Here is a 20,372-nt window from a genome sequence, read left to right on the forward strand (position 1 = left end):
CAAAACCTAAAAGTACAAAGAACCTTATCTGAAAATGCATTCAGCATTCCATACCTGTAGCCTCCTATACCCAATCTCTCTACTTTATTTATGAGGTATTTTCTCATGAGAAAAGCAGCCAAACAATGAAGCAGTCAAAATGGGATTTATCTTTTTTGTTTTGTTTTGTTTTGTTTTTCTTACAGGAAGAAGATAACTACAAAGGAAATCTTCAAAGGTAAGGTGAATGAAAATCACATTAGCTAAAGTAGGCCTGAACTGAATTTCTTAGTGATGATGCAATTCACCCCTTTTGTAATAGCCTAAAGGTCCCCTTTTCATGATTTTGAATATACGGATGTGATCAGGTTTTGTTGTGTTTCATTTATATGATGTCATTGATCACAAATAACTAAAAGATCAAACATGGTTACATCAAGGATTGGCCTTTGGTTTGGAATTTACCTAAACTGTGCTGTATTTTATATGTATGAAAGTTAAATTCACAGTAGTGTGTTCCTTCTCAACATAAAGTTTAAGGAACTGTCTGCTGCAAGATGTTTCATCCAGTTAAAATCCTGTATGAAAAGTTTTTTATTTTAAGGATTACTGGTCATCTCTCTTGAGGAAATCATAAACAAAATAGTGGCCATGGTACACTGGAATGAGCACTGGATTTATTTTCACTTAAATCAGAGGAAGAGGACCTGGGTTCAAATCCTGGCTTTGCATCTTACCGCTTCTTTGACTTTGGACAAATGAATCAACCTCTTTGGCTCTGATTTTCCTCATTTGCCAAATGAGAGGGTGAGACTTCGTCTCTAAGGTCCCTTCCAGCTCTAAGCCTGTGAGGCTATGAAGTAACTTAAGCACTGTTCTTCTTCTGCCCACTATGTTTTTCTCCCCCATTCTCTTTTTAACTAGTTCCTCTCTAGCTTTCTTCCGATGCTTTCTTTCATTCTATGAAAGTAGATGCTTTTGCACTAAATGAAAGCCTTTGTCAGGTCATGTTGACATTTCTAGCTGCCCTCATCCTGGATTCTACTGTGAAATTTGATTCCGGCAATTATTGGTACCTTACTTCTTCCCCCTACTCTCAGAGTCACAGACTTATAGGCTTGAAAGGGACCTTGGAGGTCATTGGATTGTTGCCCCTGTACCTCTTTAAACTATATTTCATCTGCTGCTGACCTTGCATTCTCTCTCAAATCTGCACTTCCCTATAGTTTACTTCCTCTGCATCCTCACTGCAGTCTCAACCCTCAGTGCTTAAATTGGAGCTAATTCCTGCCTTAAACCTTTCCTGTTTTCTCTCATGGGAGAAAAGCTTACAGAAAAGCTTACAATTTTTGCCACCTTAGAGCTTTCACCTGTCCCCTTTCACCCTACCCTCTGTCCTCAATAGCTATCCATGCTCTAATCCTTGCCAGTACCACCACCCCTCATCATGGTTCTATGTCAACTCTGAGAGAAGGAAGTTAACTGACTAGGACTTTAGCAATCTGTATTTGTTACCTCAATGAAATATGGGAAGGACTGAGGCTTGGCTAGACCACTATAAGACTACTTTTAACTCCTTAGAAGGCAAAGGATTCTAGTAATTCATGTTGTATTGAACCTATTGCTTGTATTTGGGAAGTAGAATTAGAGATGAGCCGAGAAGAACAGATGACAAGGTTTCAGCTGCTTCATTCCTCATAACTTTCAACATGCTTGCCTAAAAGGACTGTACCTGTCAATTAAGCCATGCCATTTCCTTCTTTTCCTCTCTCATTTCAAGCACTGATTACCAGTAGCCATCAATTACTTCAAGTGCTTATTAGCTGGTTTGTGGATTACTTCAAACTGATACAAAAATAGACACTGACCTTCATGTCTAGAGTGAAATGATAAAATGGTACTTGGGAGGAAGAGTCATTTCATCCTTTTTCCACTTTTCCTTAGAGAAAAACCATGGGGGAGAACTAGGGGACTGTGAGTCATGCTTTGAATCCTAAAGTGTGTGTTAGTAGGACCTTGGTTAGCTGGCTACCCTTATGTATTGAATCTTAGAGTAAGTTTCACAATTATAGAGGAAAAACATCATGGCAAGATAATTGGGCCAAACAGCCATGATCAGTCATTCCCATAGCAGCCATGGTCAGTCATTCCTGTTGAGGAAGAGTTTTAGGTAAATGATCTCTGTGGGATTTCAATTCCCCTGGGAGGGTGAATCCCAAATCAGAGATTTTTTAATTAAGCTATTCAAATCTCTGGTTAAACTGTTAAGAAATGCTTCTGAAACCATAGAATCCAGGGAATTATAGACTCATGGAAAATAAGATCTAGAAGGCACTTGAGGTCATTCTGTATAACTCATTCATTTTAGAGATAAGGAAATTCCTCTAGAATTACAGGTAGACTCTAAAGTCAATCATCTGCCCTTTCCCACAAATACACAAGATATGACACTCCAAGCATCATGAACTTGCCTGAAGGTAAATATAAGGGAAAGCCCAAGGGCTGCTAGGACTATACCATAGTCTGGCTGGCACCATAGTCATTAATTGTCCATTTCTGTTCCATACAATGACAGGCAATTTGCCCTAAGGGAATCACCAAGAGACCTTAAATATATCTAGTAGAAGCCTAAGAGAAATTGGGTAGGCTTGGGCAGGCTCTGACTTTCCATTTCTTTTGTGTGTGTCTGTGCTTTCAGAATAATCTATGTTGGGGAAGGACAGAGAGAAGAAAGAATGCTCTATATCTTTGCCACCAACATTTTTTTTTTTGGTTTTCTTTTAGTCTAGAAAATTGGGCAGCCATAGTACACAATGGGCATGGCCAGAAAAAGAAGGAGCTTTTGGACCAGGGGTCAATGTGGGCAGGAACACATAGATATTCCTACAAATAGTGCAAATAAAATAGCCATATTTGTAGATTATTTACCAGGTGGAGTTAGGACCTCTACTTGTCATTTTTTTTTTTTGCTGACGAGTTTGGGGGACCTTTGTGGTTGGTTGTGACCTCCACCCGAGAATGGAGTCAGTAGACAAGACAAGACTAGCTTGGTGGGGAAGCTGAAACGCGCTTGAACTGAGATTCAGGGATGTTATTTATGAATCAAAATATTCCATGCAATCTTGCCTTTTGTCACAGAGGAGAGTCGGTTGTGTTAAGTTCCGACTAACGCAAAGCCACCTGAACATTTCTAGCATTATCCCAGGGCCCATGAAAACAGCCTGTGGGATCAGCTGGGATGCCTGAAAAGCACCATCAAACAAGGAAGTGTGCCACAAGCATTAAGAGTGCTCTTTAGGAAAGGGCAGTTCCTTCTGCAAAGGGGGAGCAAAAAGAATGAGAAGGGTCCGGTTTCCTTTCGCCGCACCAGAACTTATCTAGCAGGCTGTGTGGCGGGTTTATGATCTCTTCTTTTCTGCTTTTCTCAGGGCAGTTTCAGTGTCCTCCATGTCTGAGTTCCAGCGCCTGATGGACATTTCTCCCTTCCTGCCAGAAAAGGCCATGCCTTCTGCCAACCCCAAGGAGGACATCACTCCTCCCTTGTCCCCCGATGACCTGAAGTACATTGAGGAATTTAACAAGAACTGGGACTACCCTCCACCCCAGAGCCACAGGAATGGGTTGGCCGAGAAGCCACCAGATTCCTGGGCGGAGAGGACCGAGGGGGGGAGGTCAGGGAGCGATGTCCCCGGGTCATCGTGGTACCTCACCACAAGCGTCACCATGACCACCAACACCACGACCAGCCCAGAGCACTGCCAGAAGCAGCCTTTGAAGAGCCACGTCGTTGCGGACAAGATGGGGGTGCGCGTGTTTCATAGTCCCCCCGCTGTGCGAAGGCTCGATAGCGCGGGGGTGGCGGGCGGCGAGGAGAAGAGCCCGGCGGAGCCTGACTTGTTGCTCTCTGTGAACAAAGCCAAAGGGAGCATGGGGGAGGCAAAAGGCACCTCCCTGGAGCATGCGTTTGGCAGGTGGCCCTGCGAGCACCCAGGGCACCACAGAGAGAACTTAGAGGGCGGATTCCACCCGGCCGAAGTCCCCGTTTGTCCTCCCGTGGGTTTTCCCTCCCCCTCCCTGCATAGCCTGGAGATGTCCAAGAACATGAGTGATGACATGAAAGAGGTTGCCTTCTCTGTCAGGAACGCCGTCCACGCCAGCCCTACGAAGCCCCAGCTCAAGGATATGGCCTGTCAGACCAACGGGTGCAAGACCAAAGGGACCCAGACCATCCAGACCATGAATGTGGGCCTACAGACTGAAACCCTGCGTGGTGGAAGTATCACCAGCAGTCCCCACAAGTGTCTCACACCAAAGGCAGGGGGTGGCAGCACCCCTGTGTCATCCCCCTCCAGGAACCTCCGGAGCCGGCAGGTGGCCCCTGCCATTGAGAAGGTGCAGGCCAAATTCGAGCGCTCCTGCTGCTCCCCCAAGTATGGTTCACCTAAGCTGCAGAGGAAGAGTCTCCCCAAAGCTGACCAGCCAAATAATAGGACCCTGCCAGGGACACCCCAAAAGGGGTACAGTGAATCTGCTTGGGCCCGCTCCACCACCACAAGAGAGAGCCCCGTGCATACTACCATCAATGATGGACTCTCCAGCTTGTTCAGCATTATTGATCACACCCCTGTGGTACATGATCCCCTCCAGAAGGGAATCCGAGCTGGCAGCCGATCTCGCTCAGCTGAACCCCGACCGGATCTGGGCCCAGGTCAGGAAACTGGCACAAGTTCTCGGGGAAGGTCACCTAGCCCCAGTGGGGCTGGCACCGAAACCTCCAGAGAAGAAGGGGGGGAAGGTACACCTGTGAGACAGGACTTATCTGCTCCTCCCGGCCATACACTGACTGAAAATACTGCCAGGATCCTGAACAAGAAACTCTGGGAGCATGCCTTAAAGGAAGAGAGGAGACAGGCTGCCTATAGCCCCCCAAGTCTTATTAATGACAGCAACATGGGAGAAATGATCAAAGCTGAATCAGGGTCCATTGAGGTAATGAGCACCTTTCCCTCCCTTGATTCGCTGTCTTTGTATCCTAAGCTCCTACCCCTTGGCTTTTTTTCTGCTAAGGGATTGATATAGCTTGAGCTCAGGACTACACAAAATTATTTGGCCTTAAAAAGTTAAGGGGAATTACAGAGAATTGTGGGATGGGGAGGTGTCTGGCTTAGAGAAGAGGGTAATTGAGAGAAAGGTAAACCAGGAGCTAATTCAACAGAAGTTGTCATATTATTTCCTTGTGGGAGCCTATGAAAATATGGATTGACCCAAGCTGCCCTATTAGTCATATACCAATGATACCTGCTTATTTTACTAAGGACTTTCATTTAGGGTCATCATATATCTTTTTTTCTGGTGGTAAGTGTGTATGTCAAAAATGATACCGTTCTTTGCATCACAGATCTTAAAGATGACAAATCATTCAGTGTTTGGAATTGGCTCCATTTGGTGAAGTTGTAAAGTTGCTGTCAATATGTATACTAGAATATCAAATGCTCTCTTCTTCATTCTGAAGGTACCAGGATAAAAAGGCTTAAATTCTAATCCTATCCCTCTATATTACCTATGTGACCTTGAACAGGTTAATCTCTTAGACTCCTGATTTTCTTAATAACACAAAATGCCATCATTGAGAATGGATTTTGAGTGAACCCACTTATCCAAGCAAAACAGCAAATAAATCAGAGAAGTTGAACAGATTAGAATGTACCAAAAAATACACAAGAACAAATGAGCTCTTCCACAGAGAGGTGAAATAAGATCTCAGCTCAAACTAAGAGGGAGAATCATTTCATGCAGAGGAGATCCATTCTTAACAATCTCTAGAATTTCAAACAAATTCAGGAAAATAAAGGGACTGGATTCTCACCCGTGGCCACCATTTCAAAGTCTTTTTTCTCTCTCCCCTGCCTTCTTGGAGTGTCCCCTATTCATGGGTTTCTCCCAAAGAGTGTAAGTCCTTATGCAGGTAAGGTTCCGCATTCTGTCTGCCACTCAGGAGTCTTGTTTCCTTTCATATATTCTATATTTGCACAAAACCATTCCAGCTTTGGGATGTATATTCACATGTCATCTTTGAAAAGAAATTTATTATCCTCATTTCTGTAGCTAGAGGAATAAAACAGAATCTTATTGTAAGATTGGTATCAGGTAATAAATATAAAACCTCTGATAGTTTTTTCCAGGGAATGAGTTGCTATACAATGTGTAATGGGATGATTTATAAAATAAGCGAATTAGAGGCTTAGGACTATCTTGACCCTTTACAACTAATTCCACATCTCTAATCCATCCCTTTCTTCATGACCTGGCTCAGTTGCCATGTACTCTGAGAAGCCTTACCCGATCCCTGGTAGGGAACCTTTCCCTACACACATACCCCAATCTCTTATCTCTGTGTGTTTGGTCTTTCTTGTGCACATATTTCATTCTAACTTGTATTAGAATTGTGTTCATGTATTGACCCCCTATTAGAATGTAAGCTCCTTGAGAGCAGGGATTTGACGTTTTTTTTTTTTTGCATTCCTAGTGCCTTCCACACAGTAAGTATTGAATAAATGTAGAATGAATAAGTAAATTAATATTTTACATACTTGGCATCCTAGGACAGGTAAGCTCTGAGAACTGACCACTGGACTTGAAACATCTCACACATAGTAACTGCTATGACAACCTTTCTTTCTTTTCTAGGTTGGGTGGCTACCCCAGATATCATGGTATGCAGATGGGGGACATTTCCTTAAGGCCCTAGATTTCCCTTTTGCCAAGTGTCACAGCTAATTTTTCCCACTGAAGCTTTGTTCTATAATGATTAAGTTTCCAGGACAATCTAGAAAGTATATCCATATTTAGTTTGGGGCTAGCCCCTGGGTTAGGTTAAGTTGAAAAGTCTAATTGTCATTTCATCTGTACTGTTTTATGGGAAAATGAATCTTGAATTCTACAACTAACTGAGCAATAAATTTGGGAGAGGATGAATAATCTCCTTTAAAGTTGAACTTTGCTTATATAACCAAATGCAAACAAATGCTAGGTGCTTCTTGGTGGGATGTGACTTCATTTCCCAGGAATCTATGGCCTCCCAATCACCATTTTCAAGTACAAGATCCAGATGTGAACTACCAGTTTGCTGAGTCCATGAAATATTTCTGACCTGTTCTCATCATAGATGGTATATCTGCATGCCTGATCAATCATCTTCCCCCTCTCAGGCCTCTAGTGCTAATTTGCTATTTCCATTTATAAACAAGTAGATTGGGGGGAAATTATAAGTATAGATGAAAAAAATATAGCTAACTAAAAAACCAAATTGGCACTTTCACTCTGGTTATTCCTTAATAAGTACCTCTTACTATTTGCTTGCTCATTCTAGCTGTAAAAAACAAACAAACAAACAAACAAACAAAAACTCTTAATTTTCCATTTAGCTAATCCTTCCTGTCTTGTTAGTTTTATTATCCTCATTATTTCCAATATCCCCTCTCTTCATTCTATTTACTCTTTACGAATCTCTCACATCAATCCACCCATTTCTTTTCTGGGTCTCATCAAGACAATTTAAAAAAATCTTTAATAGAGTTTGAAGGTGAGAGCCCCAAAATCATGTGCCAAGAGACTTCCATTATCTTTTCCAGTTTCTGCCCTGTTTGTCTAATGCCTGTCATGGATAGTTTTTCCCTCTATTTGTGATGTTTCTCCAGCTATATACTTCTAATCTATGGTTTCATTGATCTAGGGAACTTCCTCAGCTTAATGTCCTATAGCTTCAAACCTTAGATGCTTTGTGTGGGACACTGAGAGGTTAAGAGACTGGTGTAGGTTCACATGTTTAGCAGGTCTTGAAGCCAGGACCTTTTGATTTCAAGACAAACTAACTACATTGTCACTCTCTAAACTTTAGTGATATGCCCTTCTTATTCTATTGCCACATTCTCCCACTTACACTCACTCAAGTTATCAATGATATTTTTAGAGTATCCAAATAGCATATTTAGAGCTCTTCTGAATTTAGAAATATGACAGTAATTTTCCTTATTTTCCCTCATACTTCTACATCTCTTCCATGTTTCTGGTAATTAGCCAGATCATGAATATCTATTTCTTCCTTCTCTTGGCAATATTAAAGCTCCTAAATAAAAAAGGGCTTGTTAATGAGCCTTCTTGAAGCCTTCAAGTATCCCTGTACTAGCAAATATGGGATCACTTTTGCCTCTGTTGGTCTAATCAGTCCCATCAGTTTTATAAGTAAATGAGTCAAGATACTTTCCTAGATGGAGGTCTTCCTTATTTATCATCATGACAAATAGACCACATTGGTTCTTGGAAACTCTAATAGTGAAGAGAAGGCCTAATGGAGTCACCATATTGGATTATTCCTTCTATGAGAGATATAACACAATCTGTTGAAGATTTTGGTTAGATTGCATTATATCTCTCATAGAAGAAATAATCCAGTTAAATTCTGCATCAGAATGTCACTTTCATATCAGATCACGTCATATCACTTATGAGAGCATGGAGGAGTGGAGAAAGGGCCTCTGAGTCAGAAAAGACTTCTGACACATATTAGCTGTGCTACCCTAGACCAACCTCTCACTGTTCCAAGTCATACTCTTGTGCTGCAGAATGCTTGTAGATCTGGGTTGATAAAAGGAGTTATCCTCACTGAAAATTCCTTATATCAATGAAATCATAGAGGCAAATTCTTCCCCACTCCTCCCCCCAAAAAAAGGCTTGGAAAAGTAATTAGTCAATCAAGTATCAATGCCTTATGTACCAGGCGTTCTCATTAGAAAGAGAGAAAACAGCTATACTTAAGGGGCAGACAGGGTGGCTTAGTAAATAGAAGGTTGTACCTGGAGTCAGGAGTACCTGAGTTCATATCTGGCTTCAGACACTATCTGTGTGAAATAAAGTGATTGTGGGCAAATCACTTAATTTCTATAACTTAACCCACTGGAGAAGGAAATGGTAAACCACTCCAGAATCTCTGCCAAGAAAACCCAACACAACTGAACAATAATAAAATCCTCAAGTATTACCTCATAGAATAAACAATATGCAAATAACTACATGTACAAGATATATACTGAATTAAATGGAGATAAACAGCATTAGTGAAGGGTCACAATAGTGAATCATAGATCCCATAAGTATATATTGTGAAGTTCTAAATATAATTTGTATATTTTTATCTTAAATTTGTTATTCTGAAACTCATAAATAGCTTGAAGGGAACTTTTGATAAAAGATGTTTTTAATTTTTCTTCCCATTTACTGTTGTCTTTAATTTCAAATTTCAGTCAGTGTACCATATTTAACCCTATTTTGACATTTACATGCATATAAATATATATAGGTATAGTTATACTCATAAAGCAGCTTTTTCCTGAAAAATTTTGAAATTTTACTTTGTATTCTAGACATTTTGCTTTCTTGGGCTAAATATCTGATGTCCCTTCAGAATAAGCTCTTTTAGGTTATTCACCTGTTTTGAAATGTCTAGACATTATATTCTATTAATTATTTCAATTCCTAAAATTAACTTTTCTGCCTCCCACAAAATATCTAGTCCACCCTCAACACTTGCTGACTTTTCTCCCTTTGGCATTTCTCCGGACTCTGTACTTAGCAATGCCTGGCATATAGTAGGCACTTAAAAAATTGACAGACTCTTCCTATATGTTTTATACATGATGTGATTCCCATAGTTATATTTCTGGTATGTGCCTTAATTGTGTTCATATGCCTTCAGAAACCTCCTTTCAGAATTCCCTTCCTTCATTCATTTTTTTCATTTGTTCAAACAAACAAATATATCAACAAGAGTCTCCTTTGAAAACATCATTTTCCAACCCAAACTGTGCTACAGAATTAATACAATATCTAAATTCACTACCACAGTCCACTCTTCAAAACTTCAGTGCAACAGTTCTCAGAGAAAAGGGAGAAAAATAATCCTACAGTGCTTTAAGGTTTACAAAGTTCTCCCAACAAGCCTGCAAGGTATTATCGCCATTTTATAAATTTCAGAAGTCAGTGAGTTGGTCACAATCACACAAGTAGGAACTATTGGAGCCAGAATTTGATGCCAGGTTCAAATCCTGGCTTTTTTATTTCTGCTGCTTCATCCTGATATGCAGAAACAGCACACCATAGGAAAGTGTCCATTTTTTTAGTCATAGGTTTTAAGAAGAAAAAGGAGAAGGAAGAGTAGAGTAGAAGTTTTGTGAATCAGTAAAAATGTGCTTCATATTAGTGTTGATCCAAAGATAACTAGGAAACACTAACTTCTTGCTTAAGATAGCCCTTCCTAGCCCACACCCAAGATCTCAATGATCAGGGTTCTGCTCCAATTAGCCATTACCTCCATGATGCTGTCTTCTCTTCTCCTCCATTAAATACCCACATTATCCATTTTCTCTACTCTAGCCAAGCAATCTTGCACTCCCACCCCTTCTAGGGTTATCTATGGCAAACTAATGACTTTCAAAATACATGCAGTGACATGGATTTGCTGTAAGAAAATATTTCATAAAATCAAAACATACTATGAAGAAATCAGTAATGAGACTTCCACTCTCCTTCCTCAGTCAATTGAACTCATTGAAAACAACATTCAGGTGATGCAAGAATGTTCTGTACCAGAAATAAGTTTCTGTATAAGAAGGACAGGAACTTTAAATGAAAGCTTTTATTTAAAATGTAGATAATGAACAGAGTTATTCAATATTATAGTTAAAGAGTTATTCAAAGTTACTCATACACTTGTCTAGGATGATTAATGATTAAGTTAGGACATTCACTCTGTTTTCTTGGTTGGCTGCTAGAGGTTTTGTGAAATATTGAATTTGTGAGCACTTAATTGCTTTCAGTACATTTAAAAATATGTGTGTATACTTATTTAAATTCATTTAAGTTATGGTTATAAAAATTTTTACTATATCATAGTTCTCAAATACTACTTTTTTCATCTCTTAGCAGAGTACCATGCAATAAAATTGGTTACCCAAGGATGTATATTTATTTGTTCCATTTATCATTACCACTAAAAAAAAAAATTGAATTGTGAAAACAAATTCTCCCAGAAAGGAAAAGAAGAAGTCTCTGACTCTGATACTAGCTCACTGTGAGTGATCTTGAGTGACTCACTTAATTTCCCTGGGCCTCAGTTTCCTCATCTATACAATGAGGGAGTTAGACTTAAGTAGTAACAAAATTCTGTGATTCTATTTCACTGGCTTAGGAGATCCCCTTCAATGTCTAACTTCTCTATATAGCCTTTTTCTCCTATTTACTTTTTGACTGAAATGCTCATAATTAGAACAACCCCAACTTCTGCTTACCACTTAACTTTTCTCCAGGAACAAATCTGAAAATTATCCACAATTTTTTCATATGTCAGTTTTAAGTTTCCATATAACTTTTGAGCAGGATTAATGATACTTCCAGACTGTCACAGAGCCTTCCAGAATTATTCAAGAGACAGCTGATTCTTTAGCAGAAAGATCATTTTTCCTGAAACTTTGGGAAGTCTCAGTGTCCTTCACTAACTTTCTTTTTCCCACTTGCTTTTACACCAGAAAATGAAGTGACCATTCTCCTCTCCTTCCTTCCCAGGATAGAGCATTGAGGCTGACATTCCCTAATCCTTTTCCCTTTGTCCTCTCTATCCCACATAGATTCCCCAGATCTCTTGGGACTAAAATGGTCTTCTTAGTTAAATCTATAGATCTATTAGATAAAATTTTTAAAAAAGATATGTGTGGATCTGCTATTTTGTCTCTTTAGGAAAAACTACACAAATACAGATTGTTTTTGGAGTTTCTAGTCTTAGGGACAATTAAGAGGTTAAATGACTTACCCACAGTCACACAGTCAGTGTGTATCAGAGGGAGAATTTGAACATGGACCTTCCTGCCCCTAAGGCCCTTTCTTTACCAACTGAAGAATAGTATCTCTCCTTCAGAAAAATAATTAATAAACTATGACTGTCTTTGTAAGGCTTTTTTTTTCTATGACATAAATCCTCCATAGAGTTAAATATATACTGTGCAAAAGGACAAATATTGCTGATTAAGTGTTCTTAGGTGACAAATGATGCCTTCTGAATGTTCTCCATCAGCCCCGTCTCAGGGGTCCAGTTCTCCTAGGTAAGTGCTGGTTTTTGTCAGTTATGCAGCCATGGAGGCTATCTCTATGTGTGAATGTCCTGCCTCCCCCAGGAATCTGGGGGATAAGTTCAAGGGCTTTGCGCTCAAGCATTAACTTGGCTGTGCCTGCAGTTGTTGCTCCATGGTTGGGAATGAAACAGCAAATAAGTTTTAGGAGAGAACGTGCTTTATGTGGTCAACAGATTACTGAGTTTCTCTATAAACCTGAAATGAGAGAATAAAAGGGCTTAATGAATGAGTCACACCATTAAGGTGTACAGAAAATGTTTTTATCATGGTTAAGCTGGTGCCCTTTGAGTTTTTTTTTTAAAAAAGAAAAAAAAAAGAAATGTCTCTTTGTGTTTCTTTCTTTTCCAACTGTTTCCAGCCAATGGAATTGATTGGCCTCCTTCTCCACAGCCTGGCATGATGTTGGCAGTCCAGTACCTGCATGGAGCATTGATTGGCGCCCCTTCTCTTTTCTCTCAGAGCTTTGCTTGATCTCTGTGTCCCAACTCAGTTATTTCATTTTCTAACTTGATTTGATGCATTAGGACTTTTTGAGGAATACAATTCCCCACCTTCATCCATATTGATGTACTAGCTCTGGCTCTTACTCCAACATAATCAGATGACTGCCAAACTCATTCCCCCTTAAGACCAGTTAATAGTACCTAATCCTCCTAGTTCATTGAAGTACTTTCTGTACTGCCTATCCACTAAATGTTAACTCAGACACTCAGATCCTCAGGAATGAGTCTTGTTCTAGGTACGAAGGATTCTTGCTCTTGGTAGAGGGGAACCAGAGTGACACCGTTGTGCATTCTGGTGTGTCTTTTAGGGAGAGAAGAGTCTGTCTCTGTTTCTGAGCTCCCTGTTTAGTTCCTCTTACCTCCCACTGACAGCTGTCAAGGAGGAAATAGTGAGAAGCCAAAGGGCAAAGAGATTGTCTCCAACTCTGAAGGTCAAATTCCACACCTTGGCCTGCCACCCATCCTCCTCTCACAAGTCTCAATGGAAAATAGTAAAGAAAAATCTTTATTATGGGTAGTGGGGGTATCCTTATCTTTCTAACTAAAATGATACAGGCAGCACAATGGTGTTCCTGTTTCTTGTAGTTTTGGGACCACAGGCCACATCACTCTCAGATTTCCTCATCTTAGTTCACCAGGAAGGAATTTAAAATGTTAAAAGCAGAGAAAGTGGGGAAGTAGCTTAAATCTGGATAGGAATCTCTGCTGTGCTGTTCCTTAATGATAGATTTTATTTTTTCAGTCACTGCTTCTCAGCTCGGAAATGATGAGAAATGATGGGCTCTGATTATCTGTCTGCTTTGATATAAATGTGCCTAATTCTGTCAGGAGCTTGATGTTTTTTTACCCAGTTTGCTTCCCACAGGGAATGGCTGGGAGAGTTACCTACAGCCATCCTTCTTGTTGACTGTAAAATCTTTACTCTGTTTTCTTTTTTAAAATTAATTTCCAACCTTTTTGCTTTTCTTTTTTTTCTTTCTTCTGTCTGTTCTGTCCAGAACCAAACTGTCTTACTAACAACCCCCTGGGGACTCTAACCTTGCCTGCCTCACTGCTGTAAGTGCTTTCTACCTTGTTTTCCAAAACTGTCTGAAGGTATCATTTTGCATAACTATCATTTGGTATTTGTACCCTAGAAAACAAAACAAGAAGACTAAAGATAACAGTTATTTTCTGTTCTAGTTAACTTTCCACAACACAACATACTTGTTATGTGGAGGTTAATAACTCCTGTGAGCCTCAGTTCAGTCTTAATGGGAAGAAATTGATTTTCACCTAGGTTAGGTCAAGATTGATCCCACTTCAGTGCCTAGGAGAGAGAAGCATTTTTCAGTCATTACAGTGAAAAGAGTTGGCCCTATAGGGCCAGACTCCTTTACAATATGAAGAGGTATTAACTTTGATGGGGGTCTCTTTTTCCCTTTGACAGTTTTGACCCAGAAATCTCTGTCTAAGTTTCTGACAGAACTCCTAGTCCCAACCTGCTTGCCAATTACAGTCTGCCCAACAGAAACAGTAATGTCATCTATAAAGTGTCACCAAAAAATAATGAGATGTATTTTTTTAAAGAAAAGAAATTGGAATATATGTATCCAAATGCATATTGATCTTTATCTAGATAAAGATCTCTTATTCCAGTCAAGCTGCCAATGCTTGAAACATTTTTTAGACCTCTTTCTCAAAAATTGCTTTTAGAAGCAGCTTATAGCTCATGCAAGAAAATCCATCTCAAAATTTATAATCATACCCTTTTTTTCTGACCAAAAACATCAACACACAGTTTAATCAATAATCTTACTCAGCAGATGAATCTGAGTTATCTTTGGCTATTTCCAAAAATCAAATCCATCCTCAGAGATAAAATATGAAATCATTGATGATATTTAACATAATGTCATGGGTTCTGAAGGTCATTCCACAATGAATAAAAACATGGACTCATAAAGTGACCCCTTTGAAGGTCTTCTGAGTGGACATAGAGGTCATAACATATATGTTACAAAATAGGCCATGTTATTTTATAGTCAACCCTTCTGCAGAACGTTTTGTTACTATGAGAACTGGCAAGTATGTTGACGACATCAATTTATTTTGAGTAGAGTTTTGTAGCAGACAAAATGTTCCAATAAAAGTCCTTTTTGCTAGTCAGTGTGAAAGCTAGAGGAGGGATGTGGTGGGGTAGAAAATATGAGAGAAAATTACGGTCATTCCAATCAAAGAAACAAAGATAACCACAAAAGCCATTATAAAACTTAATAAAGTATTATCAAAATATCAGAAGCCAGAGCACAAATCAACCAAAATCAGTATTTCCTCTCCTCCGGTTGGACCTCTTACAGGTATCACAGCACATATGGCCTTCTGTCAGAGAGGTCCAAAACAAAGACATTTTTCACAAAGCATATGTTCCCTTACCCTCAATGAGTTGGGGTGAAATAAGGACATGGAGTCATTACTCCTAATGTTGACTTGTCCCTCAGCAGCTGATATTATTTTCCTTGGAGAATCATTCCTTATTGATAGGGTGCCAAGGGGGCCATGTGCTTTGCTAACTTTAGACTTTCCCTTATTACCATGTAGCACTGGCCACTTGGAAGGCAGGGTCCATCTAAAAAATAATCTTGAATGTCAGTGGTCATTTGTAAATTCATTCTGCTTACTACACAGAGAGGTAGGGAAATTACCCTCACTTCCTTGTCCTCTCTTGCCTGTTCAAAAGTCCACTTCAGCTACTCTCTGTTTCAGTAGCTACATGACTCTTGCTTGCTCCCCCAGTGCCATCCATCTTTGCTTCCTGTTTCATGTCATCCAGACATCGTATTACAGTATCTCTTGCTAAAACCAGATTTCTCTCTCATCATCCTGTTTCCTTCATGTTTCATGTCACTTGTATTAAATCTTTGTATAGTTAATTGACTGTCTGAGTGCTTGTCAATCCTCAGGTTTTATCACTGCTCTCTCTTTACATAATATGGTTTATGCTTTGTGCCATCTTGTTTGCCATCTCAACTTTTAGTTATATGACTGATTTTAGAACTTAACATAAATACCTTGTGTTCCTCATCACTGCTTTATATATTTTCAAATGCCATCAAATTTCCATTTATACTTTCCTCATTTTATCGTATAAAAACTAAACTTGGCAACTCAACATTTTTTTAAATTGGAGACACTAGTGAACCCTTTAAATTTCACTATTCAAGACACTGCACAATATTTCAGTATGTGTTGCACATAACCACTTGCAATATATGTGTAGGATGCCTAGAATTGAAAATCACAGGAGTGTTTTGTCTCTAATTTTTCTGATGCTGCCACAATGAATCAATATTGAAGGAAATAAATCCAAATTATGATTTCTATCCATAGATAGAAATTTTTTCTTATAGCATTAGATAGCATTTTTCCAACTTTGTAGGTCTTTATTGAGCTTGTTGACATTCAATTTGGAATATATAGTAGTTTGTGGCCAGATTTGTTTTTCCATACATCTCTTTGCTAATAATGCATTTGGAAGAAGTCACTAATCTCAAGTTTTATCCCTACATCCAATGCAGACCTTAATTAGTCATTTGGATATCCTTATTATAATTGCATTAGCCATTGTTAAGAAGAGCAAAATAATTAGATCAGCTGAACATATATTTGACCAATTTAATTGTTTTCATGATAGCCCCAAATTTTGTTCTCCACATCCTATTTACATTCCAGCCCACACTATGAAGCATTTCTATAATGAGACTCTCTGTACCTAAATTTTCTATACCCAAGACTAGCTGACTTTTTTCATGCTTTAGTGTCTGCAAGTTAATGTATGCATGGATAACTTTCATTCAACAATGTTGATCTTAGGTTATTCTGTCAGAAGCAATAGGATGATTAAGGATCAAAAGTAATAATTTAAAATTGCCCACTTCTGCTCATTTCCTCCATTCATTCTCATGCTTTCATTTGGCATTTGAACATAGAAAGACTTGCATTGTTTGTTCATAGTGTGCTCCACCATTTTAGAAGGTCTTCATTTTGGCTTCATTTGAGCATATAATCAGAGCAACATGATCAATGTTAGTAACTCTCTTTTTCTTGTCTTGGTTGTGAAGGAACTACCTTGTTCTGCGTTAGCTCCACCCCTAGAATCCTGCTTCTCCCGGCCCGAGAGACCAGCAAAACGTCGTCCTCCCTCCCGTTGGGCTCCACATTCCCCCACTGCCTCACAGTCTCAGTCAAATGGAGACCTGATATCTTTGGAGGAACATGGTGGACAGGAACCAGCAGTGGAGAAACCCCCAAAATGATGCAAGTTGGCATGAATTATCACCGAATAATTCACAGTATTTTGCATTACCATACCATCATCATGACCCGATCCCTGTCCGTAAGGAGAAATGTAGTTTTCCCAAGGTCAAAGAATGTTTAAAAACAAACAAACAAAAACAACACAGCTGCTGAATGTTCAACCTGTGAAACAGAAATGTTTCTAGAATGAAACAGTTAATGTGCCTGTAATAACTTAATTTTTTTCATAGCTCAAAAAACTATTTTTGTCTCCATCTTTTCTACACACAGTATATTAAACAAAAGGTTAATAAGATATAAATTTAAAGAGTAAGAATTTTAAAAATGTACATTTTAAGAGATTCTGAATGCGCTCGCTCCCCAAATACTGACTGCCTTTTTGTTCAATTTGCACTGTTCCATTTTGGTTTGGTTTATTTCCATGTCAACTTAGGGTGTTTTAAGTTAATTTTGTTATATTTTGATGTCAGTGTTATTTTTTTAAAAGGAAGATTCTTGAAATGTTTAAGATTATATGAAACATTAAATTTTATGTAGTAAAGAAAGCAATTTAGCTGACTAGAATGGTATTCAATAGACTGGAGGGAATACAGGTCAAACAAACCACAAACAAAAAAGTCATAAGAAGGTCTCTGATAAAGGCTTATGATGTTAGCTATATAATCCACACGCCATGCTTGACCTGCATGCCTTTGGGTTCCAAGCTCTTGCGTGCATGTACATACTGCTACTGTACTCTGACCATCGCCTAAATGTGAGCCAATATGTTTAACTGTCGTATTGTTGTGAATTTCCCTGTACTGTACTTTTATTGTTGGTACTATTGCATTGAAGCAACAAATACAACATATTTTTAAATCGTTGTTAAAAGTTCAGCTAGCAATGTACTGTGTTTACTGAGAACTTTCTTGCTTGGAGAATATATTAAGAAAAGACATGAGAATACCAAACTGTAAGAGATGGTTGTGTCACTGTATAAGACTGTGGTGAAATAAAAATAAAACCCTTGGTATTTAAAAAAAAAATAATAGAATGGCCTAGTTTTTTTTCTTCTTTCTAGTGTCTTGCATCCTTATTTTGGTGATTCAGTAAAAATGAGTTCTTTAGATGAGGATTTAGGAACCATGTCTAAAAAGAATGCATTGGGGGAAGAGAGTATATAGCAGCTTGGATGTGTGCTCTGTGTGGATTCTATTATGGAAGAGATGTACCTGACTAGAGACTTGGTCTCAGCCATAGCAGAGATAAAGTATAAAGAAGAATAAAAGATGTTAGTTGAGACCCTTAGGTTTAAAAAAGATGCTTACTTCTTTATTTATAGGAGATCCTTAGCTAGGGCCAAGTCAGAAGAGAAAATCTTAAGCAAAGAAGTCTTCTCATTCCAGATACTATTGCTGAAGTCACTGACTCAAAACTCACATTGCTGAATGGGGGAGGAGGAGGTGGATATTAAAGAAATAGTTACTTTAAATCACAATATTATCAGTAACTGGCTCCTTTTTGGAAATCCTGTATTTGTACCTTTTGCAGCAAGAACCACCAACGCATTGGGTAGAAGAATGAATTGATATATAATGTTCAATGGAATTAATAATATGTATTTTTTTTTAATTTCAGAAGGTAGATTTAGTTCCAATTGACTTAGGAGAGAAGGAAGTTTCAACCTACACCATAACTATACCTATTTCTGTGGTTGAATAATTTATCTTTGGTCTCTCAGATATTAGAGGATAGAGCTAGATCAAGAGCAATGAGAAGTATTTCTAACTAGAGTTTTGATAGTAACTGAAAAAAAACTAAAGATTCATTTACCTTGAAATAATCTCTAATGACAACAGAAAATGAGTGAACCACTCACACAAGGGCATATGTCCTGAAAAAAATGGTTATAAAACACAACAACCACCAGACACATAACTATGTCTATAAATTCAGATAACAAATATTCACAACACATCTACTATGTCCTGGTATTATGGAAGGGGTGGGGTGGGGCAAATGGATAAAACCAAGCTTACTTTGTATTGAGTGAAACAAAGGGTACAAATGGAAGTAAAATGTGTGTTGCCCTAGTGGGTTATGTGTGACCCATGGATTTACCCAAATGTGGCTCACAGGGAAGCTCTGATAGATAAATGTGAAATTTTTCTCATCCCTCTCCAAGAAAGACTTTGAATCTTGTATGGAGGAGTATGGGAGAAGGAAATATAAGTTTAGCCACTCATCTCTTCTGAGAAAGAACTGGAAATGAGAATAGAATTACATTTATTTGCTCTACAAATTATTGCTAGTCAAAGGGAATTAATTTTTTAGGTTCACACTACATCTCAATTAAAAGAGAGAGATGCTCTATTCTCATCCCATAATCTCTAGTGGACAAGCTGAAATCAGGAATACGTTGAAGCATTTACTCTCCCTTCCATGTCTCCCTTCTGAAGTCTTTCCATGGATCTATTACAGAGAGTGTCTGAAAACCATTTATGTACTCACTTAAAGTAGAAATGAGTAAAAATGTCTCTTTTCTCCAACCTCTCAGGCTAACTTCAGTCTAGATTGATGTAGCCATTCTTTGCATGAATGAACAGTCACATGTTAATATTGCAGGCTTAAATTTTCCATAAAATAAGGAAATATAAAACAAATTAAAAGTAATCTATTGGACTGGACTAACAAGTTGGGGAATCAGAAACCATTTCATATAGGTTATGGCCTTTGAGCCAAACTTTGGAAACTAGAGATTCTAAGAGATCAGAGGTTAAAGCATATTCCTTACACAAAAGACAGCTCATTCAAAGGCAGAGGAAGAAAAGTAGAATGTAATGTAAAAGGAAAAACAAGTGGGCTGGCTTAGTTAGAATATACAGTGTACAAAGGAGAATAATAATTGTCAGGATAGGATGACAAAAATAACAAACAAACAAGAAGTTTGCATTTGATCCTAGAGGCAATAGGGAATTCTTGGGGCTTTCTGAGCAAGAGTGACACAGTCAGAATATACTTTAGAATTATCACTTTGGCATTTATAATTAGGAGGCTATGGAACAAGTCCAAACAAGAAGTGATGAGGCCATTAAATTAGGATGGTGGCCATATGAGTGGAGACACAGGGAAGTTTATGTTTTCCCCAGAGACCAAGCACTTCAAGGACACTGGCAGAACTTGAAATAAATCAAGGTTGGCTTCTTGTCATCCAGAATAATAACCAGAAATAGGAAGCTATCAGTTGACAGGCTTTCTTCTCCTCGCAGGGCTACGCTTGAATTGAAGTCTTTGCCAGTTCAACTTTAACCCTAACTTGACCTTTCCAGGATCATCCTTCCTGTGTCCAGGTATTTCTTTCTCTCCCAATATGGAGTCATGTCTTTGGGTTTTAAGTCATGTCCTTCTGTTTACTGAAAGTCTAATTTTCATCTAC

General features: G+C 38.7%; 1 protein-coding gene across 10 annotated transcripts in view; it reads left to right on the forward strand.

Moving 5' to 3' along the window:
* The window catches only part of MTCL1 (microtubule crosslinking factor 1), a 158,471-nt gene extending 140,910 nt beyond the window's left edge, over window positions 1-17,561 (forward strand). For 7 of the 10 annotated variants that reach the window (XM_031946627.1, XM_031946628.1, XM_031946626.1 and 4 more), the window contains 3 exons: window positions 186-217; window positions 3,408-4,968; window positions 16,762-17,561. In XM_031946627.1, the coding sequence (XP_031802487.1) occupies window positions 186-217; window positions 3,408-4,968; window positions 16,762-16,956 (1,788 nt within the window). In that variant the 3' untranslated portion in view covers window positions 16,957-17,561. Of the gene's footprint in view, window positions 1-185; window positions 218-3,407; window positions 4,969-13,659; window positions 13,718-16,761 lie in introns of those variants that run through there. The other 3 variants (XM_031946630.1, XM_031946631.1, XM_031946629.1) reach the window with 2 other exon arrangements.
* Window positions 17,562-20,372: the final 2,811 nt, after the last annotated feature.

Source organism: Sarcophilus harrisii, chromosome 1 (assembly GCF_902635505.1).
Source record: "Sarcophilus harrisii chromosome 1, mSarHar1.11, whole genome shotgun sequence".
Taxonomy (NCBI): Eukaryota; Metazoa; Chordata; class Mammalia; order Dasyuromorphia; family Dasyuridae; genus Sarcophilus; species Sarcophilus harrisii.